Source organism: Meriones unguiculatus, chromosome 1 (genome assembly GCF_030254825.1).
Source record: "Meriones unguiculatus strain TT.TT164.6M chromosome 1, Bangor_MerUng_6.1, whole genome shotgun sequence".
NCBI classification, from domain to species: domain Eukaryota; kingdom Metazoa; phylum Chordata; class Mammalia; order Rodentia; family Muridae; genus Meriones; species Meriones unguiculatus.
The window spans coordinates 148,406,905-148,432,509 of NC_083349.1; the positions used below are offsets into that span (position 1 = coordinate 148,406,905).

At 37.5% G+C, this 25,605-nt stretch overlaps 1 protein-coding gene across 5 annotated transcripts; it reads left to right on the plus strand.

Moving 5' to 3' along the window:
- Positions 1-1,227: 1,227 nt before the first annotated feature.
- Positions 1,228-19,957, plus strand: Dcun1d5 (defective in cullin neddylation 1 domain containing 5). Of its 5 annotated transcripts, none has more exons than XR_009586658.1 (9): positions 1,230-1,613; positions 3,227-3,318; positions 8,368-8,438; positions 8,829-8,920; positions 16,269-16,377; positions 16,461-16,565; positions 18,201-18,303; positions 19,009-19,276; positions 19,651-19,778. XR_009586658.1 is itself a non-coding variant. In XM_060369069.1 (9 exons), the coding sequence occupies exons 1-9, from the start codon at positions 1,528-1,530 to the stop codon at positions 19,704-19,706; spliced, it is 867 nt and encodes a 288-aa protein (XP_060225052.1). In that variant the 5' UTR covers positions 1,230-1,527; the 3' UTR covers positions 19,707-19,957. The 5 variants fall into 5 exon arrangements, 4 of the variants coding, with proteins under 4 accessions (XP_060225061.1, XP_060225052.1, XP_021508505.1 ...); XM_060369069.1 differs by having other exon boundaries at positions 19,009-19,161; positions 19,651-19,957; XM_060369078.1 differs by lacking the exon at positions 3,227-3,318 and having other exon boundaries at positions 1,228-1,613; positions 19,009-19,161; positions 19,651-19,957.
- Positions 19,958-25,605: the final 5,648 nt, after the last annotated feature.

Sequence of the window (25,605 nt, forward strand, 5' to 3'; positions counted from 1 at the left end):
TTTTTTTCCCAACTGTTTTATTTGGTTCTGTCTTGTAATTGTCATAAAAGCATCTTGAAAAAATAATGTATCATTAGGACATTTATAAATATATACTCCAAATAATTTTAACAAGTACATACACCATCACCTCAAAATCATAAAATATTTCTATTAACAAAAATTTGTCTTGTGCTCACTACTTTTGCAGAATCTGGGTTATTCAACTTGTGGAGTTTATGGCTAGACTGTTTTCAGCACTAGGGACTGAAGTAGGGTGTCACACACACACAACGTGTTCTGTCTTAGAGCTACAGCCCCCAAACTTCTCTGTACTTTTGATTTTCAGAGTCTAAGTTGCTCAGACTGAATTTGCAATCCTCATACCTCAGTCTCTCTGCCTAGCTAGACTCTCTAGATTTGGGGAAATAAAAGTATCTTTTGGGAGCTAGGGGAACAACCTCAGAGAATAAAAGTATTTGTGGCCAAGTCTGACAACCGCAGTCCCACCCTCAAGGGGCACAGGATGGAGAGACTGAACTCTTATAAGTTGTCCCACCTTTAATCCCAGCACTCAGGAAGCAAAGGCAGGAGGACCTCTGTAAGGTCAAGGCCAGCATGGTCTACTGTAATGGACATTTTAGTTTCTTTTAAAAGTCAGTTATGTTATATGTTTTTGTTTTAATTCCAAATGTGAGATTTTTGTTTGGGCTTTGGTTTGTCCACAGCTGGATAACTGCCTACTGTGGCGCATGGTATTGGCCTACTTGCTTCCTGTGGTGATGGGCGTGGCCTAGGACTCAGGGTTATAAATACAAGAGCCCAGAAAGAAAAGTGGTGGCAGTTTCCAGAGACCAGAGATGAATAGTATAGTCAGTCAGTGTTCCAGTCTCATCCAAGAAGAGAATTCCTCAGAAGTAAAACATGGAGGCGTTGCCTCGCCACTGGAGGAAGCCACAAGCTGGCACTGACCAGGCGGGGGCGTGAGAAGAAGCTGGTCTCTGGCCCACCGAGAACACCCCAGGGACTGGAGATGCTGCACACCAGGAGTGGGCACACTCACGCGAGGTTCCTCACCAGAGTACTTCGCTCGCCAGCCGTAGAACATTCATGATCTTATAAAGTAGTTCCCGCTGGGGACCCGCCTGGGAAACTCTGGACAAGCACGCTCCACCAGCAGAGACCCGCATCCGAAAAGCCCAGAAGTATGGATCCCGCCCCGCCCCGCGAGCGCTCTTTGCGTCACTTCCGGCCTAGAGCCATCCGCTTCCGGGTCAGACTGAGCCGCCTGCTCTTCGCGACTACTGTAGGTGCCGCGCTGTCGGCGTTCCCTGCCCCAGGAAAGCCCGAGCCGCGATACCGCCGGGCGAAGCGCTGCGCTGTCTCGAACCGCCCCTAAGAAGGAGACCCGGGGCCGGGCCGCCGCGGGGTCGCGCCTCGGGCCTCCGCTGCGGTCCCTGGCAGGCAGGAGCCGGCGCTGCGGGGCCTGCGGCGGAGCGCGAACCCCCTCCCCGGCCGCCCTGTCCACCTTGCCGGGGAAGGCGGAAGATGCCAGTGAAGAAGAAGAGAAAAGCCCCCGGAGTGGCAGCGGCGGTCGCGGAAGACGCGGGCCTCAAAAAGTGTAAAATCTCCAGGTACCGCCCGCCCCCACCCCGCAGGCTCTCCTTCCTCCGGTGCGGGACAGGCCGCCGGCCGCCAGCCGTGGCTAGAGGGGCGAGCTCTCCCCTCCGACGAGGAGGCGGTCGGTGAGGAGCCCAGAGTCTCCGCTCTGCGCGGGCCCGAACCTCGTGTTCGCCTGTGCGTGCGCTCTGGCGTACTTGGACGAGCTCAGAGATTCGCCCCACTTTGTTATCTGCACGCCCAGAGGGTAGGAAACAGGAGACCATATGTAAACCGTGCTCCTTCCCCCTGCATTCATTCTCCCTTTCCTCCTATTTCCCAGCCGAGAAGTGAGCGCAGATCTGCCAAGATCCACGGCTTCCCTGGGTCACACTAAATCAAGAGAATTGGCTTGGCCCACACATTGTTAAATGTCAGAGTGTGAAGAAAGGAGCAGAGCATGAAGAATGTTGACAGCTGCTTTGGGACTGGTAGAAAAGAAGCCTGTGCTATAATTGGTCTCCTGAGTTAGCATTTGAAGTGGCCTAACCTAGATGCTCCCAGCAGGAGGCCTTTTAAATCGCTGGAGTCTCAGCTTCTGGAGCCACCAGGCCTCGGCTCCACCTGTACCAGTTCCCTACATGGACTTGGAAAGGCCCTGAGTGCTTTTTTTTTTTTTTCTAGCGTTGAGACGCTGTTAGCTCTACAGCCTTTTCAGTCTTTTGTAAGCTGTTGTGCGCTGCGTTCGAGTAGAGGAAAGGAAAACAAAGCAGAGCAATAGTTCGAGCCCATTTCTCCCCTTGTGGCAGACATTCGATCATAGAAACATTGCTGCAGAAAGTCATTGCAAGTTAGCTTTGAGAAGTGGAGCCCTCCTTCCTATATCCTTTGAGCTGTCTTTGTGTTAATGGCTGACACTTAAAGTGACAAATTAAAAACCTACCATTAAAACAAGACAGCCAGGACTACACAAAGGAGACGTGTCTTAAGGAGAAAAGCAGTGAGAAACGAACTGCTTGAAACAAGGAGGTGACTTGTTGAATCCTAATCTTAATCAATTGTTTTGGGTTTTTTCCCCCTGGTTGTGAAATCATTCTTGAATGATTAATATGATACTGTTTACTTACGCCCTTTGATAGTTAACGTTTTGCGTGACCTTTATTAGCTCTTTGAGAACATATCTAAGATATTTTAATTAAGCCTGTTAAAACAGCTGGAGGGGCAGAATCATTAGACTTCAACCTAAATTATAACAAGGATTTTCATACAAATCAGTGCTTAGTGCTAGAGAGAAAGTCCAGCATGAGTAGTTCAAAGAGGGAGAGAGTTAGGCTTTATTTTCTAGTCTTGGCTTGAGACTTAGGCTACATTTCTTTATAATCTTGATATCTGAGGAAATAATTTTAGTTACTATTTTTGGAATTTGGTAGCAAGTAAAGAAGCATTTGAGTTTCATTGGTCCGAAATTCTTATGTGTTGAATACAGGTCCATATTGCTAATGTATAACGCCTTCTCCCAAAATGCTCATTAAAAAAAATAAATAAATAAACCACTGTGTTTCCTTTACATCAAAGCAATTCTTGAACCGAGCTTTTCACTAAGAGTTGGGTCTTCCTTAGTAAGTCTTAGACATTTGTGTTTTCCAAGCTATTGCAGGTCCCAGCCTCCTGCTAGACTAATCAGTGGAGAGGAAGAGTTTTCAAGAAAGAAGTGCCTGGCTTGGTTTTATGAGTATGCAGGTAATGAAATTAATGGAACAAGACACCAGTCATGTTGCTGGCTTGCTATGCTGTAGTACTGTGTGCAGGGATTAGGGTTAAGCCTCAAGGGTTAAGGATTGACTTAGAAATTAGTGGCATTTCAACACTAGTATTTCTTTAAATCTATTTTATGTAAGAGGAGAAACTCATTTACTGTTTGTATCTAAATAGAAGCAGAGACATTAAATGCATTGACGAAAGTATTTTAGGAAAGAAGTGGGTAAAGATTTTTATTTCATGTGTTTATCTGTTTGTTTGTTTGTTTGTTTGTTTTAATTTTTGAGACAGGGTTTCTTTTTATAGTCCTGACTATCTGGAAGTTGGCTTCAAACTCAAAGATCTGCTTCGGCTAGAATTAAAGGCATATGCCAGCACGCCCAGCTTTGTAAAGCATTTTCTATTCAATATTCTAGGAAACAATATGGAAAACATTTTTCTGTTCAACATTCTCTGTGTTTTTCAGAAACATTTTATGAAGCTCTTAGGGTGATGTGGCAAGCAATTTAAATTTCAGAGATAATGAACAACACATTTGCCTTTAATTTAGCCTTTTAAAATTTATTTATTTACTTGTTTATTTTGGTTTTTCAAGATGGGTTTTCTCTGTGTAACAGCCCTCACTGTCCTGGAACTCACTTTGTAGAGCAGGCTGGCCTTGAACTCACCTGTCTCTGCCTCCCTAGCACTGGGATCAAAGGTGTGCGCCTCCATACCCAGCTTTATCTTTTTTTTTTTTTAACAACAGATGCAATAATACATAAGAAAACAGTGATAACGCTACAGGATGTTAAATACTAGACCATGAAGACACAGGATAATTAATAGGAATAATATAAAACCCAACCCTGAAAGTGTCAGGAGCAAAGTAACTTGAGCTGAGTCTGACAAGTGAGTGGTTGATGAAAGATCTAGGGCCAAGGTGAGGCAAGCTCGTGAACAAGACACTTGTTCCTACTGTTGATTTCCACATGAGCATAGATAACAGCTTTTCTTGCTTTTTTTTTCTTTGATATTAAAGCTAATTTTTTTCTCTTTCCTTTTACCTGTTTTCCTCTTTTTATTTTTTGTGTTTTCTCTTTTATCATTATTGTCAAAAGTATTTGCTTAAATAAAAATACTTAGTAGTTATTGCCTTATATTTATATTAGCCATTCAGCATCTTAACTTGTAAAGTTTCAGCGAACTGTATGGAAAACTAGACTACTTTGAAAAGGGGGCAGCAACTTTGCTATTGGGATCAGCAGAATGATCCCAATTTTATAATTTAAAAATTGTTTAGTAGTAGAATAGATTCTAGATCAGGGGAAATAAATGCTATTACTGGTATCCCAAGACAACCACTAACCCAATTTAAATGTAGAGAACTTTTTTTTTACTGACCTCTATTTAAAATGTTGACCTATTATTTTAAAATGTCAGTTTTACATACACATTATATATAATCAAAAGGTTCTAATTTTATTTTACTTTACAAAAGTTACTAGATACCATAAAGATAATCAGTGTGTGTGTGTGTGTTTGTTCTGTTTTGTTTTGCTTTTTTTTTTTTTTTTTTTTAATGCTTGATTGTTTTAGCTCTTACTGGAACTTCCTGGGTATTTTCAGATTTGAATTAAATATTTATTTTCTACACTAACATTTTTGACAGCCAGTGTAATAGTTACTATCATTGCTCCAAGGGTTGTGAGAAGTATGTCATCTTCCTTATAACCATCTGTCAAGTAAGAGATGTTACCCTCATTTTATGAATGAAGACTGGTTTAGATTAACTTGCCAGTGATGAAACAGTGCAAAAGCCAGGATTCAAACTGTAGTTGACTGACCCTCAAGACGAAGCAAATGGCAACTAATTTTCATTTCTGCTGAAAAAAAAAGGCTAGTAAACTTGAGGTTATCTTCTGTCATTCAGTGAGTCATTTGATGACTGTTTATGAAATACTTTTCTGTGAGTCCAACACTGTGATAGTGCTTGAGATATAATAATGAAAAATCAGGACATGATCCCTGCCTTCAAATGTCGCTTCTAGTGAAAGAGACCATTGTAGCAGTGTGTATAAAGGCAAGGATTAAAGCTTGTGAAGGCTCTTCTATGAAATAACTTCTTTGTGGAAGTACTAAACTTTTATACAAAGTCCTTAAGAAAGTGTCTTCAGAAACTATTTTGGCAGAAACCTTGATAAGAGGTCAGTCCTTTGCTGAATGAATAGTAAATGTTCTTTCTTATCAAATTGGGGTATTTGTGATGGAGAAAAGAAAGCTAGGCCTACTCAGAGTGGATGATACATGCAAAGACTTAGCATACTACCTGATACATGGTCAGAGCTCAGTAATGCTAGGTATTATGATTATTATTAATGGCCTTAGAGCATTGTCAGATATACTGGTTATATATGCATGTATGTGTTTTCCAAAATGAACTAATCTCTTGTGTAATTTATTATAAAGGTACTGTCACTAAGAATGTTTTGTTTGTTTCCTAAGTATTTTCTATGGCATTGTATTAAACCCTAAACATGTGCTGGGAACATTTATATTTTTACATAAAATGGGGTAGTGTTTTCATGTACCCTATTTTTAGATACTAATGATCATCTGTAGGTTACTTATGATACGCTGTAAATGCTATGTAAAATTTGAATAGTGATTAGAGGAGAAAAATCCCTGCATGTGTTCAGAATAGAAGATATGCTTTTGTCTTCTTTTCTGTCTTTTAGATAGGGGTTCACTATGTATGTAGCTCTGGCTGGCCTGGAACTGCTTTGTAGACCACACTGACTTTTTGTTTTGTTTTGGAGACAGAGTTTCTCTGTGCAGCCTTGGGTCTCCTAGAACTCACTGTATAGACCACACTAGCCTCAAACTCACAGAGATCTGTCTGCCTGCCTCCAGAGTGCTGTGATTAAAGGCATGTACCGCAGCACCCATCATTGCACACTGACTTTGATCCACCTGCCTTTGCCACCCAAGTGCTGGGACTAAAGGCGTATGCCACCATGCTTCACTATTTTCCAGCTATTTTTTAGTGAGCTACCATTTGTGAATTCATGTGTATACAATTTAGATATATAGAAAGCCAATTGTGTAATGGACCTCTAAGGAGAAAACATAGAAAGTAAAAAAGAGAGCACATTTTTAAATCTGCTATGAAGAATAAAAATACGATTAGAATTACTTTGTCTTAGTGAACTGTAAGGTGAACTAAATAATTTTCATGACTGCTTAAATTGAGTGGAAATACAAAGAGCTTGAAAGAATTAATTGAATTCATTTACATACATCTTATCGAGGTTGTAGTTTTATGAGAAGGCTATCGTTTAAAAGTATAATTGATATTCAGTTAGGGAGTGAACTTTGGTATAGGCTTTGTTTTATACTTATGTCTATTATTTCCATTGCTTTGGGAAAGTCACTTAATAGGAACAGATCTTGTGTGGCTCAGATCACATGTATGTCTTATATAGAACTGATTTGATTTCTAATGTGTTAACATCACTTTGGCATTCTTCTCATACTGTAGGAGAGTATTGATCATATTGTAGAAAACTATATTACTCTACTAAGAAAAATTATAAGGCATTGGCTTTGTTTGTACCTATAACCTAATTATAGAATTGTGAAATGGACCTAATAAGATTAGTTTAATCTATGACTTAAATCATTAGGGTTTTTGTTTTGTTTTGTTTTGTTTTGTTCTGTTTTGTTCTGTTCTGTTTTGATCCATGGTCCTGTGTAGGCCAGGCTAACCTTGAACACCTGATCTTTATGCCTCTGCTTCCCAAGTGCTAGGATTAGAAACTGGTGTACCTTGACTAGCTAAAGCTGGAGTGTTTCCTAATTGTTGAAGAAAGGCAAGTTAAAATGTACAAGGAAGATACATTCTCTAGAAAACTTCATGATCTCCCTCTTACTCAGAATCAAGATAATATATATATTTGTAAACAAATGTACATGTAGAAAAGAGAGCAATAAAAGCTGAACTATTAGGGGATAGGAAGAATGGAATAAAAGAAGTGAACATGAGTTATTGTTAGAGGATACAAAAAATTTTCTAATTCTATATCTTGTCATGGGTTTTTCATTTTTGGTGGTGGATTAAATGTATATATAAAAATACATCCAAGTAGTGAAAGTGTAAAGTCCCAAGTGAAATTTTCAAGTGCCTTTTCAATTGAGAACTTCATTCAGGTGTGTAGACATTGGGCCTGGTTAATTTTAGTGTCTGATGTTTTTTATTTTCAAGTTTGTTTTTTTTTTAAATAAAGTTAGGGGTTTTGTTTTTGTTTTTAAGGAATAAAAGCTGTTTTTGGATAATGTTGGAACATTGTTTCAAGACATTTATATATTATCTCAACTCATAACATTTGTTTTAGGTTATTTCTAGGCACAGAAAAATTGGCAGCAATATATTTACTGTATTTTGGAAATCTAATAACAGAAAAAAACAAAATTCAAGAATTGCGCTGACTTTTAGTGATCTGGTTTAAAATAAGAAACTTAAAAGATGCTTCAACCTCCATATGCTTTATATCCCTACATTGTCAAACGTTTTTTTTTCGTAATAACTTTCTAGTAGTATTTTCAGGTTTGGTTTCTGGTTTTGTTTTTTTGTGAGTAAGTTCACTTTGGCTTGGTTTTATTCTTTTTTTGCAAGCTACTGAATTATACCAGTGGAATAGTTCTTTACTGTGCCTTTAAAAAGAAAAAGAAAATGTGTGGCCTCTCACACCTTTAATCCCAGCACTCAGAAGCAGAAACAGGTGAATCTCTGAATTTCAGGCCAGTAAGAGCTACTTAGTGAAACCTTATCTTAAGAGTCCTTAATTCGTATTGTAATGTAACACTTAAGGAATAAAGACTTTAAGATTTTGGCAAATGTTTATACTTTTCAAAGCTATGTTAAAATTCAAATTTACTTATTTTTAAAAGCATGATATTTTCATGGATACCTTTAGTGTAATAGTTTCTTTCATGTTCATAATAAACTGTTCATAATAAAATAAAAAATATAAATTATTTTTGTCTTTAAAGGTCCTGATGAAGTTGTAGGGCCAGAAGGAATGGAAAAATTTTGTGAAGACATTGGTGTTGAGCCTGAAAATGTATGTTTTATTTCTAGAATGAACTAAGTGGATTTTAACATTTTCTTTATAAATTTCTAAAAATTGAGGCTTTAATATGTGAAGTTTTTCTTCATGTTTAATATTATAAAATGATACCTGTGGTTGTTTTTTTGTTGTTGTTGTTTTCTAATCCACCTAAGCTGGTTGAGTTGTCTCTTGATGCAAATACAGTTTGTTATAGATTGAGAGTGTACCTTCATAAACACTGCCTTAAAACTAGCACATCACAGTTGTTTTGTGGTTAACAATACAGAAGCTGTAGTGTTCAGTGGACAGTTGGAAATACTTGTTTGAAAATGTTCTCCATGATGAATGCAGCCATGATTATTTCTGATAACTTTTCCATCATTTATGTTCTGTACTTTCCAGATTATTATGTTAGTTTTGGCGTGGAAATTGGAGGCTGAAAGCATGGGATTTTTTACCAAGGAAGAATGGTTAAAGGGAATGACCTCGTTACAGTAAGAACATTTTTTAAAAAACAAATTTGGTGGCTTATGTAAAGATCTTGTTGATTCATTGTGCTTTATCATTTTCAAGAGTAAGATTTTACCTTAAAAATAATCAAATTGGTTTAATTTGTAAAAATCAGTGTGGCACAGCAAATTTATAATCTGGTTTTCACAAATGAACACTTGTCTTTTTCATATTTAAGAAAAACCTCAAGCTAATTAAAACATGTTGATTCATTTGATGGGTGAATAAGAAATGGTCAAAGAGTTACTTGCTCACAGGTTTGTTTGGGTAACAAAACTTTTCCCCACTCTTAATGCAGAACTCTGCTATGTGAAGAATTCCATCATTGGACAGCAGGACCTCCTCACTCCCCTTTCTAATACCTTTAAAGATAGTCAGATGATGCTTTACTTAACTGTTTCCTCCTAATCATTCTCACAAAGGACCAAAGTACAAGTGTTCTTTGCCTCCCATGTAGTTTTTAGCCATTTTATAGTTACGTATGTTCATATTGATATGACATCTTGTGCAATCTTTCCACAAATTTCAGAATTACTTCACTATGCAGATAATTCACTTTGCTTTTTCATAGTAAAGTGTTTAATTTTGAGTCAGTTAGGAATTGTGTGGTAATTTTATACTATGTCATGTTCATAATGTTCCATCAGAATGTTATTCAACCTTCTAAAATATTCATAGTTTAAAGCATTATTTTGTTGTTCATTTGTTTTCCATTGCTTGGGATTTAATCCAGGGCTTTAAACAGGCTAACATAGTACTCTACCACAGAGCCACATCCCTAACCTCGGTTAAAATTTTCAGGCAAGCGCTGTGCTATTAGCCCTGTAGTTTTCTGTGTTTCGTACAGCTTTATTAGTACATTTATTAGTACTATTTTTAATTCTTTTTACCTGTTGCTCAGATCTTAAGAAAGGATGTCTATTTGTTAACAGGGCAGTGAGATTATGTATTGAATTTTTAGTGTCTATTATTTTCTTCCCTTATTAAACCAACATTAGCAAGTGAGTGTGTGTGTGCACACAAGCCTGTACACAGGCATATGTCCTGTCATTGTGTAAATGTGATAAGGAGATTTGTTGGAAAGACGGGTAGGTGGGGATGAGACTGGTCAGCATACACCATATGCGTCTTCATGCCTTGGGTAAAGCCCTCTCAGATGTACCAAATGATAATTTTTAGAATAAAATGTAAAACCGATTTCCCCTTTTAATGTATAAATAAGGAGTATGAGATATTTTGTTTCAAGAGGTAATCTGGTTGTTAGAATCACAATGTATGTAATATTGCCAGGGTGAGTTGAAAATTCCAGCTATATTGAATAATATTACATTAATTAGTACTTTAACCTGTGAAGGGAATTTAAACTATGTGTTTTGAACTTAGGAATCGTGTAACAGTTTTGCAATAGTTTAAGTAAATACTCTTGATGTTCTGGGGTCTTCTGAGAATGTTGCGGAAGCTCAGCCCTGTGCCTCTGAACACGTGTTACACTTTGTGCACACTGTTTTCTGTGTTATTGGGAGGCTGTGGGCCTTTCTTTTCCCTAAAGAGGATAGTTCTCAAGATACTTGGGAAGTTTTCTTCTAGCATGTTACACTGGGTAGAGAAGTTAGCCAGCTAAAATTGGTAGAAGGGTTAAATCCATGTGGGTGGAGAAAACAGTCTTTTAAAGGGACTGTACAAGATCATGATGATTGAAAGGAAGTGGTAGTAATCATGACAGTAGCAGTTAGAGTAGTGAAGAGTAGTTTCTGGGCTGCATCTTGAGACCTGGACTTTGAAGATCAAAGGGAAAGGACTGGCTTGACTTATTAAGGAAGAATGGGAAACAGTAACTTGATTTTTGGTTGGTTGGTTTTTGTAGGCAGGAGAGTGGTGGGTAACTTCCATCCATTTCAAGTTGAGGCCAGCGGCTCGTTGCCATTAGCATTTCTCCTCTCTGTTTTCAGTCAGTATGACAATTTCAAAATGCCTTCCTCTACATCCCTGTACCTTGAAAGGTAGACAGTGTTTCTCTAGTCGGTAAATGTTAGGTAGAGAAGATTCTTAATCTAGAACATGATACAACTCTGTTACATGTCAGTGTGCCACAGCATACTTACTAGCAGTCACATGTTAGGAAGAAAGACTCTCTTAGATCTGCTGTGTAAATGAACTTGCCTCTTGTTTCAAAATCTTTCTTGAAGTATTTTTGCCCGAATCCTTATGTTGAAATTGAAGCCTGTTCTGTACTCATTCAAACCACTGTGTTCTTTGGGAATCTTAAATTGTGCCAGGAACCCAAAAATCTCTTTGATTTTACTTGAATATTTAAAAGCATAGTCTCTTACTAATCATGATAGACTGTTTAAGTATATATAGAGATGTTCTTTCTAAACTTCGGAGTTCTGTTCTGACATGACTGACAGTCTGAACTACTGAGTTTGTTTGGGAGTTGTGTGATATTAAGAATTGCCTGGATGTGGTTACTGGTTTTATATTTCTTCTCATGTGCTTATAGTATTAAGTAGTAAATGTGGAGCTTCCTGCTCCATCCTAACCTTCATAAAAAAATAAATAGGGGCTAGAGAGGTGGCTCAGCAGTTATGAGCACTGGCTGTTTTTGCAGAGGTCCTGGGTTCAGTTTTCAATACCCACATGATGGCTCACAGGCTAACTCTGGCCTTTACACTTAGCACCCATGTGCACAGGCACACAGGGACAAAAAACACATTCAAATAAGGGGGGGGGCCAATTGATGGTTTTAGCTTCTTTGCACAAGATCTACATGAGATCATTATGAGTGGTAAGTATTTGATGCTTCAACACATTTGTAGACCATCATTCATTGGTCTATCAGAATTAAGTGATATTTACAATTGTCAGTGCTAAGAATAGAAAGCAAAAATAATGTGATACAAAATGGTAAATATATTTGGGGTGATTTTAGAAATTAATGTCCTAATCTCAAAATAAAATGTAAGTCAATAATTTAAACAGCATTTCTAAAACCCAACATTATGTAGCAGTATAGAATATAATGATACCCTAATTTTGTACATGCTGAAGAGTGATGGTTGGAAAATATTAAGTACTCTATAATTAAATCATCAAATTTGTAGAAGAGGAGAAAACTTTGTGCAATGAAAAAATGGTCATTTATGACATATTGTAGTAAGGTAAGGTATTTGAGGCAACATATGCTAGAGCTTGTATGGCTAGTTCATGCAGTGCAAAGTGTGTGGGTTATAGCTTTAGAACTAAGGTTGCATACAGTAAGTTAATGTAATTCAGCATGGATCAACACCACTAGAAGCACCTCAGATTCATTGAATTAATTTTTGATGATCGTGTGGTTAGGAACCAAGTTGCCAAATTTTTATGACTCCTCTTATACACACATTTCATTTATATGATCATCCCTTTTGGAGCTGTAACCCATATGTGATGTGTTAAGGAGCTGTATGTAATTTTGGTGTGTTTTTGTGGATTCTTCCCTCTGTAGTAACTATTGGGTCGTTATGTGCTATATGATTGGGTTTGATACATTCTTTTGCACTAAATTCCTTCCAGATAGAAGCTTAAAATTTCTCATAATTAAATATGCCACCTATCTTGTGGTTTATATTTAGTGGTCATGCTTTATTTACTTAACATACTTTTAGAGTCTCCTGTGATATTGTCCAGGAAAGCAGGACTCCCATCATATCCTAGGCCCTATATTACGCTGTTAAATTAATTTTCAAACTTTGTTAGGGGAATGGGTAACTTTATGTTAGGAGTCTTGTTTCACTTTCATTTTTTGCCTTCTTGAACAGAAAGTTTTACTTAATATTTTACATTGTTAGGTGAAAATATGGATCACGTTGTAAAAAAAATGTGAAAAGCATTTTGAAGTTATAAGCATAAAACATAAATCCCTGACTTAAGGCATTACAAAACAGGGAATAAGTGTAACTGAATACAGAGTACCTGGTGAGCATTTTTAGCTGGTAAACGTGGAGATCTTAAAGACTCCTAGTTTCCGGGCATCGTTAGAGTGATTTGTGATGAGAGACGGTTTCTTTTACATGTTCCCATGATAGAGGCTGACTGGATTTTGAACTTCCACTAGAACTCACTGTTTCACTTAACAATTTTGTGCTATTTGAGGTCAGATACTGAGTAGTCAGAGTAGAATTTTCTTATTTTACATGAAGCATATTATAAGGAACTGGTCCTTGGCCAAGGTAGACTTACCAAAACATTGATTCCATTATGGCACTATCAACAGACTAAGTATAAAGTAGTAATTTCCATGAAAAATGGTTAAGTGCTTGATAAAATATAAAGGCTTATTTTGAAAAGCCATACTGTAATGCATCTATAAATTACCAAATAAAAATAAACCAAGAAAATAAACCAAGGCCAGCAATGATGAGGGTGTCACTGTGCCAACCCTTACACATCTGGCGTCTACTGTAAGTGCACTTGAATCATATTCCTGGCCCCTAAGATCTGACTAATAACCTATCACACATGTTGGTAACAAGACACATTTTAGAAGCTGAGTAGAGCGGGGATCATACCAGCTTACTCCCAGCTTTTTTATTTGGTGCAGGTTGTATTGTTTAGGGTCACTATGTCTTTGATGGATTGACCTTTTATCATTATACAGTTGTCCTCTCTATTTGGATTATTTTCTTTGCTTTGAGGTTTTATTAATTGACACAAAGCCACTGTTGCTTTCTTTTGGCTGTTTTCTGTGATAGATCATTTTCCATTCTTTTACTTTGTCTTCTTTAAAAAAATTATCATAAAATAATGGGTTTTACTATGATATTTTCATACATACATATTATTGCTTTGCTCATATTTGCCCTTTATCCCCCTCGATCATTTACTTTAAACCTACTTATATTAGTTTGTTCAGAACAATACATCTAGTTGGACTACGGGTTTCTGCTAATTTTGTTTATCAACCCAGGCTGTGTATAGCTTGCAATTGCTCTATTTAGGACAAGTATGTTATTGAAATGAGACCTATTTTGCAGTCCAAACATTCCCACCTTGTTATTATTACATCTTATATTTCTTTTTGTAGACTTTTTTCCGTTCTTAACGTTTTCTGTTGTTCTTTGTTTTAGTAAGTTCTCAGTAACCTTTGAAGCATTTTTAAGAGAGCTGCTTTAAAATGTAAGATATGTCTAAACATTCCATATGAAATCTGCCTTCTTGTCTTTGTAAGTGATCATTCTATTAAACTTTGGACAATTTGGATATTATACCATGCAATTCTGTATCTTAGTTCTTTTGTTTTTTAGTTAGCATACTGTATCACTACTGGCAAGCGCAGGCAGAAATTAAAGCTACCGTTTTACACTCAAGACGGGGAATGCTTCATATTGCTTCTGGGCAAGAGTAAGAATTTTTATGCCCAGTCCAACATCCTGACACTTTGTCGGGAACTGATAGGAATGCCTTGTTACTGTTCCCCATATAGTTACTGATCCTACTGGGGCTGTGTCCTTGTTACTACTAAGTGATTGTGAAGGCCTTAACTCTTCATCAAGGAAATTCTATAGCACCCCTAGGCAGAGGAAGCTTGGTTGCCTCCTTCTCCCTAGAGTGAGTATAAGTTCATGTTGTTGTGTAGCTTCTGTCACACTATAGGTATTTAGGGATTGGTCTGACTGTGTTTTGCTGAACATGGACACTTTAGGACACTAATTCAGTCTCCATTGCCACTGCTAGGAGTTGGACCACTGTACTTGGTGATACTTGACTAGAATACTGTTCACAATTAGAACCTTCTGTCTTCACAGGCTTCTTCTTTCTCTGTCTTCTTGAACCCTGGGAATTACTATCCAGATTATGGATCATTGAGCTATACCCTCAGCTCTTTTTTCCCCCTACAAAGACTTTTTTTTTAAATTATTTTTTTAACAAAATAAAGAAAAAAAAAAGATTCACATCAGGGCTGAACCAAGGGAACCCTACAGAAGGAACACAGCCCCAAGAGCAGGCACATGAGTCAGAGACCCACTCATTTACACATTTAGGAGTTGCATAAAAGTACTAAACTGAAAGTTATAGTCTATCTGCAGAGAACCTAGTGCAGACCTGTGCAGGCCCTGTGCTTGCTGCTTCAGTCCCTGTGAGTTCATATGAGCTTTGCTCAGTTGTTTTAGAGGGCCCTGTTCTCCTGGTGTCCTCCATTCCCTCTGTCTCCTACACCTTCTGCCTCCTTTCCCATGGACTCCGTGACCCCTAAGGGGAAGAATCTGATGGAGATATCTCATTTAGAGCTGAGTATTTGAAGGTGTCTCCCTCCCACTTGCCTTCCCTTTCTTTCTTCCCCAACCTCCCTTTTCTGTGATGTGACCCTCACATTGCTGACTTAAGATACTGAAGATCAGCCAGGCACAGAGCCAGAGGCAGGCGGATCTCTGTGAGTTCGAGGCCAGTCTAGTCTACAGAGCAAGTCCAGGACAACCAAAGCTACACAGAGAAACCCTGTCTTAAGAGAAAAAAAAAAAAAAATGGAATACTGTGGTTACAGTAGATGATGCAACCAATTTAGTCAAAGGAAGTTTTACTTTACAAGGGAAGGTCCTGAGTTTTACTTTACATCCTTTCCCAATTGAAGAAATAAAGTATGCTGAGGCATAGCCATGACTTTTGAGAATGGTAACTAAAAATGCCCAGAGTACAGTAAGGATATGGGAAGTCACAAGAAAACCTGGGGACTCACACAGCTAAGAGGCCTTGCCTGACTTCTTGCTTCAGAAACCCAGCAAGACATTTAAATATTTCATTGACTTAGGTGTTTCTGTTTGCTGTTTCATCCTTAGATATAATGTGGGTAACTTGTTTGTACCTTTTGTACCTTTCTTAAGTTGAGTGTTTCAATGATTGGACTCAACTTTGTTGACTAAAACTGTAGGAATTTGGATTTGTGGTTAGGTCAGTTAATGTATCAGTTTCCTCTGTGATATCCTAAACTTATAAGACTACTCTTTTTTCACCAAGCTGATGCCTAAGAACTCTATAAAGAAATATGATAATGACCTGAATATAATTTGCTCAGTTGTTGGAGAAGAGATAGAACTGTGATTAAGCATGGGGTATGGAGCCCAGAAGACAGACATTTTGATTCACACCAAGACATGTTTGTGATTTCTGTGACATTTTTGATTGAGATGTTTATTTTTCTTGAAGTCAATACAGTGTACACTAATTGTCAGTTTTTCTCTGCTTTATTATTGCATTGGAAGTTTAAATTAGTTTAAATGTTGAGCTGAGAATAAATAAAGTACTTTCATATATGCACTCATTCTTAGAAATGTTCTCCTTCTGACCTCTGTATTTAAGGTGTGACTGCACAGAAAAGTTACAGAGCAGATTTGAATTTCTGCGCTCACAGCTGAATGACATCTCATCATTTAAGAATATCTACAGATATGCCTTTGATTTTGCAAGGGTAGGTACAACTTCCCCTGCAAATCCTAAGTGATTTCATTTTGCAGGCAACTTAATTTTTTTTTTTTTTAACTAATATTTTAGGATAAAGATCAGAGAAGTCTTGATATTGATACTGCTAAGTCTATGTTAGCACTGCTGCTTGGAAGAACGTGGCCACTGTTTTCAGTATTTTACCAGTACCTGGAGGTATGTATTGGTATTTTAAAATCGGATTGAAATTACACTTTGAAGAAACAAATTCTATACTTTAAAAAAATTCAGCATGCATAAAGAAGTCTGCTAAAGTATGTATATGCCCATTGTCAGTTTTAAACATAAGTTTGTGCTATTTAATATATTCTGAACATAAAATACTTGGGGCCTGGGGTATAACTTGTTAATGGAATACGTGCTTTGCATTTGTTAACACTTTGGATACCTTCTCCTATACCACATTAAAACAATTTTAAGGAATTTTCATTCTGCCTAGAAGGAGTCCCAGAACTTAATCTCTTGAGGTTTTGGTGAGAACAAATTGATACTAGTACATAAATCTCAAACTTTTAAACCAGACTCTACCTTATTCCCACTCTTAGTCTTAGTCTTAGGTGGAAGCATACACAACTGAATTTATTTTAGCAATAAAACTTTTATTTTCTAATTAGACTAAATACTAAGAAATAGAATAAAGTGCTAATATTTTGTATTCACAAATATGAGCATGGCTGTAATAGTCCTCCACTACGCTGCTCATTATGCATCATGCGTGGGAGTCATAGAATAAACATCCTCTTAATAGTTTACTATAGCTGCTAGATTCAGCAGTTCTAAGACATGATCCTTTTCCCACTGGTTTATTTGTCTAATTTTATATTTATTTTTAAACCCTTTAACTTTAGGGGTTTGGACATAATCTTAACCATTTTCTATTCCTATTGGAAATAACATCATAATGTTTACTTTTCACAGTAACTTTACCGTAAAAATTTTATTTAAAGCCTGTGTAAACGAGTTTTGTACAGTGTAAATCTTTGTGACCAGGAAAGTTGATGTTTTCGATGATTGATATATATCTTTTGATACTTGGACAAACATACATTTAGGAAAATAATCATTTCTGTGGGGCTTTGAAGAGAACTAGGTATGTTCAAGCAATTTATCATTTAGCAGTTGAGGGAATGGGATTAGTTTGGTATTTGGGGATTGTTTTGTTATTTGTTGTTGGTTGGGTTTTGGTTTTGGGAAAGAGATTGTGTTTTGAGGGGGACATTGACAAAGTCTTGCTAGATAGCCCAGGCTATCCTTGAACTCGTGAGCATCCTGCCTCGTCTCCCAAGTGCTGGGATTACAAGTGTGTGTGTCACCATACCTAGTTGTACTGTTGGGGATGGATCCCTGAGCTCCTGCCAGCCAAGGTCTCTGCCACAGAAGTAACTTTCCTAAGACTGTTCAATTTAGTGTCCACACTGGGATTTGGACCCAAGCTCATATTGTTTCCACTACTGCTGTAGATGCCTCCTTCAAAATGGAGATCATGCATAATGCACACGTTCTATATAGTGGAAACCATATGGTCAGACTGACTACATGTAGGATAGGTTCTATATTATGATCTGAGTGCCACATGGGTACACATATGTATATCTCAGTGTTAGTCTTAACTGCCTTCAGAAAAGAAAATAGATGATAGCATGTGAGTCAGTTCAAAAAAAGCAAGTTATTAAGAAGGAAATAAATGTTTTAGAAAAGGCCAAATAAGAAATGGACAACTAGAGTTGCTAAAACCAAGCCCCAATAAGAATGTTGGTTCTGTAGTCCAAATGTTTATATCATTTTCCACAGCAATCAAAGTATCGTGTTATGAACAAAGATCAGTGGTACAATGTATTAGAATTCAGCAGAACAGTTCATGCCGATCTTAGTAACTACGATGAAGACGGTGCTTGTAAGTATATCATGAATTCCTATGAAAATAAAAATATTAAATGAGATTATGCATTCTATAGCATTAACAGAAAGTTTGAACTGGTGTGAGAGCAACGCTTCAGTTAATCAGGATATGGGGGAGACAGGCTAGACTCAGAAGTGCTGTAAAATCTGTGCTCGTAAATAGCTTTGATTCATCCATGGCTGGACAGTACAGCTTAATGATCATTTCTCAACCTAAAAGGGGAAATTCTACTTTGCCACTTGCCTTTTCAGTGAAAGAAAGTTTCACTTACGCATTTAGGAAGACAAAGGCACAACAAATAAGACAAATCAATTCTGTGGAACTCTTAAGCTTTTGGTCTCTACAGTCATTAGGGGTGCTGTGGTATGTTTAGTGTTCACAGGGGTACTTGGAAAGGTGCCTTCCTTTAAAATGAAAATAATATACTCTGACACAGAAGAAACAAGGTACTAAAGAGACAACTGTCCCTCCTGAGGAGTTTTCTTTCCCTACAGCGTGGGGTAGAGTTTAATTCTTGTTCGAAGATACAATCATTTTCTGCAGTAGGCTGGCAGCCCAAAGGCTATTTAGAGCCTGCAGATGTGTGTATCTGTGTATATTGAACCAGCATTTAAAACTGAGAGGCTTGATGTAAAAATAAACTTATAAATTTATTTGAACTATCAGGATCTGACACATTGCACCTGTATTCCTTTGTAGGTTTCAGAGGTTGGAACCAAGTAGTGGCTTGTGTTGAACTTGCTCTCCAGTTTGGCAGTCCACGCAGTATTCCAACATTGCCATTTACTGCTTTGCCTGCCCGGCTGTTTTTGTATGGTCTGCTAAAAGCAAGAGAGAAAAGAACACCCAGAGGTTTTATATTTTGAGAAAAACAAGACAAGCATATCTCTTCGTGGTCATACTTTACCTACATTTTGAAAATACAAATACTGAAACCTCATTTAAATTGCCCACTTGGCTTCTGTTGGTAAACATTTGGAACCTCTATGTTACAAAACATATTTTTAGAATAGTGGTCAGTCAGCTAGTAGGCATTTGCTTTATGCTGCCCTTTTTACTGTGTCCTATTTTTAGAATAAAGTCTTGTGTGGCCACTCCTCCTTAAAAAATGCTCATACTTCTTGATGTAGCAAAAAATACATTTTCTGAGTGTTTAAATGTCAGTGCTGTGGGAAAAGGTTAGTTTTGTTTCATTTATAAGGGAGTTCATGAAACACTCCTTGAGAAGGAAATAACCCTGGGGGGGGGAAATCAGAAAGCAGTAGGGGTCCCTTGCCACCTTGAAGCTTTTTAGAGGGATGAGTTTATTGAATTATAACAAAACTTATTTCTTCTTTCTAGGGCCTGTTCTTCTTGATGAATTTGTTGAGTGGCAAAAAATACGTCAAACATCATAGCAAGAACTGTTGTGAAGAAAATGCAAATCTTGTGAAGAAAATGCAGAAGGAGGGAGGATACACAGAGGGTGCATTTCATCACGAAAGACTTCTCATAGTACTTTTTCCTTTTTTTTAAAGGAAGTTTTCTTGTTACATGTGATGGGCATTGAGCCACATGTCTTCTGAGACTGAATATTGACATTTTTGTTTCAAGTTATGTTTTTAACATTTATTTCAGAACAATAAAGATTCAGATTTGTGACAAAGGCCTTAAAGTGAAGATGTCCATTGAGTGTCAGAGTGGTATTTATTTTGGTAAATTTGATTTCTTGAACTTTTGAAGTTCTAAATCACTATGCCTTTGTAGAACTTTGAAGACTTTAAGCAATCTAAATATTTGGAAGTGTGGGAAGGGCTCCAGCTTTGTTTATGCACAACCTTATCTAAAGAGTATAGGACTGGAAAGATTATGTCCAAGTTGTCTTATTTTCTAACCATTGTTTTCAATAAGCGTTCTTAATGTGAGTTGTAAGTTTTTTGTATCTCTGTAAGTTAAAAAGGTTTTATTTCCAAAAGCAAAAGTCAGCGTTATGAAAGTTTTAGAACCAAGATTGAAGTTGTGGTTTTTCTTAACATTGTTTAGTAATTAACATGATTTTAGCCATAAAGATACGGGGTTTTGCTGAGAGCACTTTGCCTTCAAAATACTTGAGCTTCAGTGTTATAGACTGGGTTATGATATACACTGGAGAAGAAGATAACAGGAAGGATGAGAGACTTGGTGTAATTGTTCACCTCATGAAGCTGTATACTTTGTTCCCCTGTGTGAGGGTCAAATTCAGGACCTTGCCCTATGTGAGGTTCTGCCCTGAGCTGCATCCCTAGCCCCAGTGAGACAGTTTACATTTGCAGTCACACACTTGCTGTTTATCCCAGTCTTAGGTTACTAGCAGAAAGGTTTTGGCAGCCTTGTATAATTTATGTGGAAGGCATGTTTTAGATCAATATTGGGCCTGTCCCCAGCCTTTCAGCTCACCCAGTGTCCTAGCAGTGTGAGAACACTCAAGAGTCTAAGCCTCATCCTCAGTAGTACTTGTTTCATTGTATGTGTGGAAAGACATAGGTACCTTCTTTTTCTATAATAGGAAATTTTCAGTTGAGACTTAGAGTAGAGGTTGCTAATTTGTTATGGTGTATTTGTTTAATGAATACTTCATAGTGCTGATTTTTATAAGGGAGAGTATCATTCTGAAGACTTTGATTTGCCTTTTGGTTGATAAACAAGGAGAACATGATTGCTAGTTCTGTTTGCCTTTTTTTCTTCTTGTTTATTTTATTTTATTTTATTTTATTTTATTTTATTTTATTTTATTTATTTTTAGACCAGGCTGGCCCTGAACTCGGAGATCTGCCTGCCTCTGCCTCCCATGTGCTGGGGTAAAAGGTGTGCACCACTACACCCAGTCCTGTGCTTGCCTTCTTAATAAGATTACAAAGCTGTATAAAACACTGACAGGACATTGAAAAATAACTTGTTCTAACGTCTTTCAGATAGGGGACATTTTCTTGCGTTGTTCATTTTAGGTATGAGACTTGCCGATTATTAGAAGTTAACAGTGTTATCAGTGCCAACAGTGTTATCATTTAACATCACAAATGGTGTTTTAAAACACAATTTACTACAAGAGGTTTACAGGTTTTGTGTGAGGGATGTGTGGTTACTGCAGATTGAAGAAGGGGAGTCAGTCATACTTGTACACTAGACAAGTGCTCTCCCACTTAGCCATATATTTACCCGGTCCAGACCTCTGGAGGTATAACTTACAACAGTTTTAGATTTATTTATTCCATTTTATGTGCATGAGTGTTTTCCCTGCACATATGTCTGTGTACCATGTGTGTGCCTGGAGTTCAGTAGAGGATATCAGATCCCCTGGAACTGGAGTTGAAAATGATTGTGAGCCACTATGTAGGTGCTAGGAACAGAACTGTGGTCCTCTGCAAGACCAACCAATGCTCTTAACTACCGAGCCATTTCGCAGCCCCTGAATTTGTAATTTTATTATCTTCTCCAAGGTACAACTTGAAGAATTTTAAACTTCCAGATCTAAGCGAAATCTTACAGGCTTCTAGGATACAGCCTGAACTACCTTGAACTAAAGTTCTATCATCTGTATTTTATAAGTAAAATAATACTCAAATCTTATTGGTGACCCTTAAAAAGCAAATGGAAGTGTATTTCATTTGTTGGCCACCAATCCCTCCCCCCCACAAAACTTTTAAATTAAACTTACATTCACTGATCTTTTTTTCTTAAACTCATCACTCCAGTCATGTTGCCTTTATTCTTGTATTTCTTGTCTTTCAAATTTTAACATTTGCCTACTTTAAAAGCAGATTTGTCATCTGTCAGAATAGGGGTTTGTGCCTTTATTTGTGATTAGTATGTCAAGGATTTTAAGTGGTGAAGACAGTATTAAGAGGCCTGCAGTTTAGAAATGTGCCTCCTCTTAAAACTCAAGTGCCTTCCCAGGAATCTTCTTATAAAATGTTCAGATTTATTGCATTATGTAGAATGAAATACCTATATGGTGCTTTATAACATGGAGTTGACTTCTTTCTCATAAAATGTACACATGGAAGAAATAGAGCCAGGTGTGGCAGTTTAACAGGAAGAATGGAGAGCTGGTCTCCATAGTCTTATGGGGTCAGTCATTTTTTTAATAAAGTATTGCCAGAGATTCAGGTCCAGTGTGTGGCAAAGCAGTGGTGTGTTACATACTCATCTGATCAGTGTTTGTGTTTGTCTCTAGCGGTCTAGAGATGCTTGTTTGAAGTGCTACTGATAAAATGCTTGACATGCTGTCTTGAGTTCTCAAGAAACAATGTCTCACTTTGTATCCCAGGCTGATTTTAAACTCATAGCATAGCTCAATCTGGCTCCAACTCAGAATCCTGTAGCCTTAACTCAAATCCTCAACCTTCTGAATGTCTTGGTTACAGGTGTTAACTTCAACACCTGACCTCACTTAGTACCTTTTTGACAGTCTTTTTTTTTTTTTTTTTTTTTACTGTATAGGTTTTGTTGATGTGTTTTACTCTGAACTAGTCTAGATTAGTTTTTAATGGAATAGAAATTTGAGGGTGTTCCATAAGGGATCCTGGGGATTCTATCTCTTATGTACAAATGCTTAGCAACCCAAAACTTAGTTTAAACACCAGGTACCATAAATCAATTTGGGTGAGTGGGTTGTGAGATTGGGGGTTAGGGGAATGGCATTCTGAGGTAACTGGATTTTAAAGCATGTTTAGTTGCGCAGCTTCAGGATACACAAAATATTTTGCTAGTGGCCATATTACTTTTTTCTGTTTGTTCAACAGAGCATGTTCCTTCTCAACATGATGAAAATAAATAATGGAACTTTCAGGAGCAAGTGTTAAAGACTCCTTGAGTAATGTGTTGTTTTTTTGTTTTGTTTTTGTTTTTGCTAATATTATCAGGGTAGTAATTTATAATAAAGTAAAATGTTTTGTTTTGTAAGCCTAAAGTTTTATAGACTACCTCTCACATGCTTCCTAAATGTCTATAAATAAGTAAGTAGGGGGCATTTTAATGATGGAACTTAAATGTTTCTTTACAAATAGCAAAGTAATATAATGCTATTGCTGAAGAAATTTGTTTTCCCTGAGAGGAACTCTCAAGGAATGGCACTGATACTGGAAAACACCAGGGAATATCAGAGACAGTATCTTGCTCTCTTCAGGAATCCCAGGAGAAAAGCCTGGTCCAAATTACCAGTACGCTGCTCTTATAGCTCAGTGAATATACTTTTATCACGTAGTAACAACCAGACAGATTACATAAGGTTCTTTCCTTCCCCTCTGGTTCTTGGGTCTCAGACAAATGTCCTCGGGTTTGGCAGCCAAAGCTTTTACCTGCTTGCTTAGCTACTTATTTCTCTGGCCCAGTTTTGCCATTATTCCAGGAAGAAAAATAGCATGTACTGAGGCCATGATAAACTGGTATTGAGCTTGTGTTCAGGCCAAGAGATGAATGCAATTGGTAAGAACAGTATTCGTGAATATTAGAACTGAGGTGAGAGATTGGGGTTAACTGTTGTGGCTTGACTGCGGCTAATGGCATGGGGCATTACAGTCTTTTCTACAGACTTCTCGTTGAGTGGCCTAGCAGTTAGGGTTCTCATTAAAGGTAATCCACTAAGTAAGATAAAAAGGGAAGTGTACTTGAAAGCCCAAGTAATGGAAGTGGTCAGACTCCAGATGCACTGTGATGTGTAGTATGTTGGTAGACTGTGGGGGTGAAGAAAAGTGGTCTCTAGGTTTAGAAGGTATGAAGGAAGTAGCCATTTCCTCAGATGGAAGGACTCAGAGAAGCATGCTTGACAGCTTAGAGCTGTCCTGTCATGTGTAAACATGCCTATTAGTTGTCCAGGTGAATGATAGAGTGAGCAGTTGGATATTTTAATACATATCAGATCCATTTCAAAGTCATAGTGTATGAGCCTGTTATAAGTGAGGACTGAATTCATACAGAAGCTAAGTATAACCAGACAGTAGAGCTGAACTGATAGATTATGGAATTTTAGAGCAGTTCTGTGTTATTTTTCAAGTAACAATGTAACATTAGCATTTTCTGCCACATCATGCCCCCTAATGTTATGAAGCACTAGTATTTTTAAAGCAAGATTGATTATAGTTACCAAATATATAGTCAGATGGTGAACTAAAAAGATATGTGTCACTTTATTCTTCAAAAGAATTTTTTTGGTTTCTAGTAAAACAGTCTTACATTTTAAGGATATCCTGCTAATTCTCTTCTGGTAGTTGGAAAATCCCTTGTGTTTCGGTTTGATGGTTTTAGCACTAGAGGGCAGGCTTGCCTGCTTCTGGACCATGGAGAGCTGATGGTGAATTGAATTAAGCAAGTATTTTGTGAACATTCAACCTCAATGAATGAACGTTTTTGTTTCTTAGTGTCAGGTTTTTCACCCACTGTGTTTCTTTTCTCCTTTTCTGAAAGCAGAAGTGAGACTGATGAGTGTAAGAAAGGCTGGTTTTGATGTTACTAGTATTGCCACATAAAAGCCAAGGAAACACAAATATTTACTGTGATTATGTTCATATGTGATAAAGGCTTGGTCATAGATATATATGAATAATATGGAGCTAATTAAAGAAAATATTGGACATGAAAATATTTATTCATAAAACAGATTTAGTTCATAACTGTGCTGGGTTTGTAATAGGAGTTAGGGCTACAAAAACGCATCCAGTGAGTCCCTGTGTAGATAAGCTGTTGTACAAGAATTCGCAGCACTCCAAGTTTGTACCTATGTACTGAATATCTTTTTCGTTCTGTAACAGAGCTCCTGACCCATTTGTCTTTGGTACTGGCAAGTACCCATCAAAGTGCCTGCCATTTAGGTTAGTCCACGCCGTTTGAATAAGTAAATACAAGCATCACAATGTACAAACCTGTTTTTCACACTTCTGGGGAAGCTTTCCTATCAACATGGCTGAAGTTATGGATATCCGTCTCTGTCTTTCTTAGCATTTCTTCTAATAACCTTCACCTATAATGATCTTTGGTAGGAAAAAGAAAAAAAAAGCATTGGCAAATGTGGAAAGGAAGTTTTAGCCTTTTCACAGTCCCCAGAGCCCCTGTCTGACATGTGTTAGAGAAGTCTAAGGTGAAGTGGAACATCTGCAGTGAAAGTCTCTTTTTCACAGTTTTTTTTTCCCACACTTGGGACTGATGTTGCAGTCCTTTTAGGGTGTTTTGTTTTGTTTTGTTTTGTTTTGTTTTTCCTGTCCACATGCTAGTTCTTGGATTTCTTTGTACACGAGGATCTTTGTAACATCCTTATTTATCAGGACTGCTGAAAGGGTAAATAGT

Bases quoted from the DNA above. Each gene is read 5' to 3' on its own strand.
- Dcun1d5 (XM_060369069.1), top strand. From the start codon at position 1,528: ATGCCAGTGAAGAAGAAGAGAAAAGCCCCCGGAGTGGCAGCGGCGGTC. The intron at 1,614-3,226 runs GTACCGCCCGCC...GTGTTTTCCAAG, and splicing joins AAAAAGTGTAAAATCTCCAG to CTATTGCAGGTCCCAGCCTC. The intron at 8,921-16,268 runs GTAAGAACATTT...TCTGTATTTAAG, and splicing joins AAGGGAATGACCTCGTTACA to GTGTGACTGCACAGAAAAGT.